Below are 3,047 nucleotides of genomic sequence, written 5' to 3'. Positions count from 1 at the left end.
CCACGAGGTCGTCTCGGCGGCTGATCTCAGGGGGGCAGGTGCTGCCCCGGTACCGCACGTGGTACCAGTGAGCCTGTGGAGAACAGAGGGGTCCCTGCTTCACCAGCTGCTCTGTCACCCAGAGACCCCCCTCAGGAAGGGGAATCAGGCAAAGGAGAGGAGCCCCGGGGGTTGAGATGGGAACAGATTTAATAAATTCAATTATTAAAGGCCATAATATTAATACCAGTATTAATAGAAAGCACACAAGGTTAGACTTGGCCCGTGTAGTGGTGCTGAGCTGTGCTCTGCCAGAAGGGGATGGCAGGGGTCAGGCACTGTCAGCACCACAGCTCTTGTGAAAGGGTGACAGTCACAGCACCTCGGAGAGGAGGCCTCACGGGCAGCATGGGCGGTGAGACCCTCCTGGGGTGGTGGCCATCAGGAGGACACACCTTCCCCCAGCAAACTGCAGTTTACAGCGAGCGTGATGTTTATGGTATGGAACACTTCTGCTGGCCAGCGTGGGCCAGCTGCCCTGGCTAACTCAAAACTGCCAGAGACCTTGACTGCCATGGAGACCAGCACACCCCGACTGGCCACGAACGAAAACAAAGCCTCTTATCAGCTTTGTTCTCACCAAATTACGTGCTGCAGGCTTCTCGAAAATGCCCTTTCCTGAACAGAAGGCTGGTTCTTTGATTCTACCCCAGCAAACCAGCCCAGGTGGGTGGACAGTGTCCCCCTGTGAGGCCAGCCCCTCGTGACACCACGTTCAGCTGCTGGGGACAGGGCTGCACAAACTAAACACAGCCCAGAAGAGAGGCCTAGACTGTGGCCAGCAGCAGCCATTTCACCTTTCTGTGTGTCATTACCTGAGGGGAAGGCCCAGCGGTACAGGACTAAGCTTTACACACAAACACGTTGTCACCAGCACCCTGCAAAGCTCCTGGAGAGAAAATGTGAAGCTCTTCCAGCTTCCCTGCTCCTTACTCACCACGTGGATCTTCAGGTCAATGGAGAGGCGAACATGGTAGGGGACGTCGTACTCCCGCATGTCCACGATGTTGTCCAGCTGGCTGGCCACCTTCCGGGAGGCCCCTTCCTCATCCGTGCTCAGGCTGCCTCCACTCAGGACACTGCAAGGAGCCAAGGAGAGCAGCTGGAGCAGAGGGAAGCAGTCACCTCACCTGAGTGCACATCCCCACAGGTTCGGCCGCTGGGGGCAGCCACATGGCACTGGTGACACCAGGAGCTGTTGACAGGAGAGAAGGGGAAACACGTCCCTGCCACACAACCACCCTCTGCTTGCAGAGGCATCTCCAGGCCACAGTCCCATCACTTCTATCTAAATTCAACTGTTCTCACATTCATGAGCTGTGCCTGCTCTCCACTCAGGGGTCCAGGCAGACCAAGCCCACACGTGCCTGTAGCACGAATGGTTCTTATGGCACCAGGCTTATCAGTATGGTAACAAGTCTAAGCACAACGAGGCAACCTGGGAAGCACTTTGAACCAGGACAGGAAGCCTTCTGGTAAGCAGGGAGCACTCATCTTGCTTCCTTCCTCTTCCCCAAGTCTCAGCTGAAATCAGACTTCTTGCCCAAGAAAGCAGAGGGGTGAATTTTTCATGGTTATATTCTGGTTGACCTTAAAACCAAAGTTCCTTATTTTATCTCCGTTTGCAATTGTGCTTCCAACCTTGTAAACCAGGGGCTGGCTTTTTGTTCAGCTAGCTAAGGTTTGCTGAGGTTTCTTCCCCCCTTTAGCTACAGCCAGAAGGAAGATTGCCCAGCGCCTCTGGGGTCAGGACAACACCTCTCTGAGGACAGCTAAGAAATCATCAAGGGAGCCAACCATTAATGGCAGGGACCAAACAGCAAGCCCAAGGAGAGCCCCCACCTCGACAGCATGGCCGTGTAGACGTCGCCCGCGTGGTCCCGCTCTCTGTTCTTCCTCACAGCAGGAGAGATCTCCTTCCGCACCCTCACCAGGTCGTCCACCGTGTTGAAGGACAGCTTGATGTAGTTCCTCTTCAGGCCCACCAAGTGGTTCGGCTGCAAAGCAGCAACACACCACCAGCTAAGGGGGGAGGAGTGCTGAGGGATGGCCACCATGGGGGGGGAAGGCAGACTAGACTGGAGCAGGTGGAAGAACTGGCCAAAAAAAGAGGTGCCAACAGGTGGGAGAGTCAAGCCCCGAGACTCTGGTGAGCATGTCGGGGAAGAGCACAAGAGCTGCACAGAGAGGGCCCTGCCAGCCCTGCTGCTTATGCAGGACCATGAGTGGGATTCCCCTATGGAAGAGGAGGAAAAGCAGGTCAAGCATGAGCAGCATCCCTCCCTTCCACAGTGCCCTCCCCCCCTCCAATCACTCTTTCATTCCTGCGACTAAATGTCTTGCATATGCTGTGGAACAGCTGATGTGCTCAAGGAGAGGAATGTTATTGTTGATAAGCAATTAGGTGTAACTAACCTGTTTCTAAAAGGCACCACAAGCAGCACTAGGAGACTGACATCAAACCCAGCACTTCCCTTCACTGCTCAGTCCCTTCCTACTTCATTAGAGCTGTGCAAGCTCCGAAAAAAAAAAAAAAACCACTACTCAAGAGCACAGAGGGCAGAGGAATACAGACCAGGTCTAAGTCTTCTTTGGGGACAGTTTCCAGCTTTGCAATCTTCCCTTGGAACTTCTTGGAGAGGAAGGAGGACACTTCTCGCTCACAGCCCTGCCGAGAGACCCCAGGCTGAGCAGTGGGCTCTGTCCCTCGGGAGAAGACAGTCCCAAAGCAGGATGCCCAGGAGGTCTCTTGCCTCTCAGGGACCTGCTGTCCCATTCCCTGAGGGCCTTGCCCACGCAGGGTCCCCTCCTCACCTTGTGAGTGGCGATGTAGAAGTAGGGCTTGTAGGGCAGGGCCACCTAGGACAGAGCAGACGGGCGATGGAGAGAGGTTCCCTCGTGGGACCCCGCTCCCCTTCCAGTCCCCCGGGGACCCACCTTGAAGCGGCTCCCGTCCTCCTGGATGAAGTAGTAGTCCACAGCGCTCACCGACCGCCGGTCCTCGTCCA

The 3,047-nt window shown here is 55.6% G+C and overlaps 1 protein-coding gene across 1 annotated transcript in view; it reads right to left on the bottom strand.

Moving 5' to 3' along the window:
- The window catches only part of LOC103770123 (DNA polymerase epsilon catalytic subunit A-like), a gene marked incomplete at both ends in the record, with an annotated part of 10,437 nt that extends 7,393 nt beyond the window's left edge, over positions 1-3,044 (bottom strand). The window contains 6 exons of the mRNA XM_008937374.1: positions 5-73; positions 977-1,118; positions 1,882-2,036; positions 2,615-2,707; positions 2,854-2,898; positions 2,977-3,044. Coding sequence (XP_008935622.1) covers positions 5-73; positions 977-1,118; positions 1,882-2,036; positions 2,615-2,707; positions 2,854-2,898; positions 2,977-3,044 — 572 coding nt within the window. The remainder of the gene's footprint in view (positions 1-4; positions 74-976; positions 1,119-1,881; positions 2,037-2,614; positions 2,708-2,853; positions 2,899-2,976) is intronic.
- Positions 3,045-3,047: the final 3 nt, after the last annotated feature.

This window comes from Merops nubicus, unplaced genomic scaffold (genome assembly GCF_000691845.1).
Source record: "Merops nubicus isolate BGI_N331 unplaced genomic scaffold, ASM69184v1 scaffold5983, whole genome shotgun sequence".
Lineage (NCBI taxonomy): Eukaryota > Metazoa > Chordata > Aves > Coraciiformes > Meropidae > Merops > Merops nubicus.
Note: the sequence above shows the minus strand (reverse complement) of the source record. Positions and strands in the feature narration are given on the sequence as shown.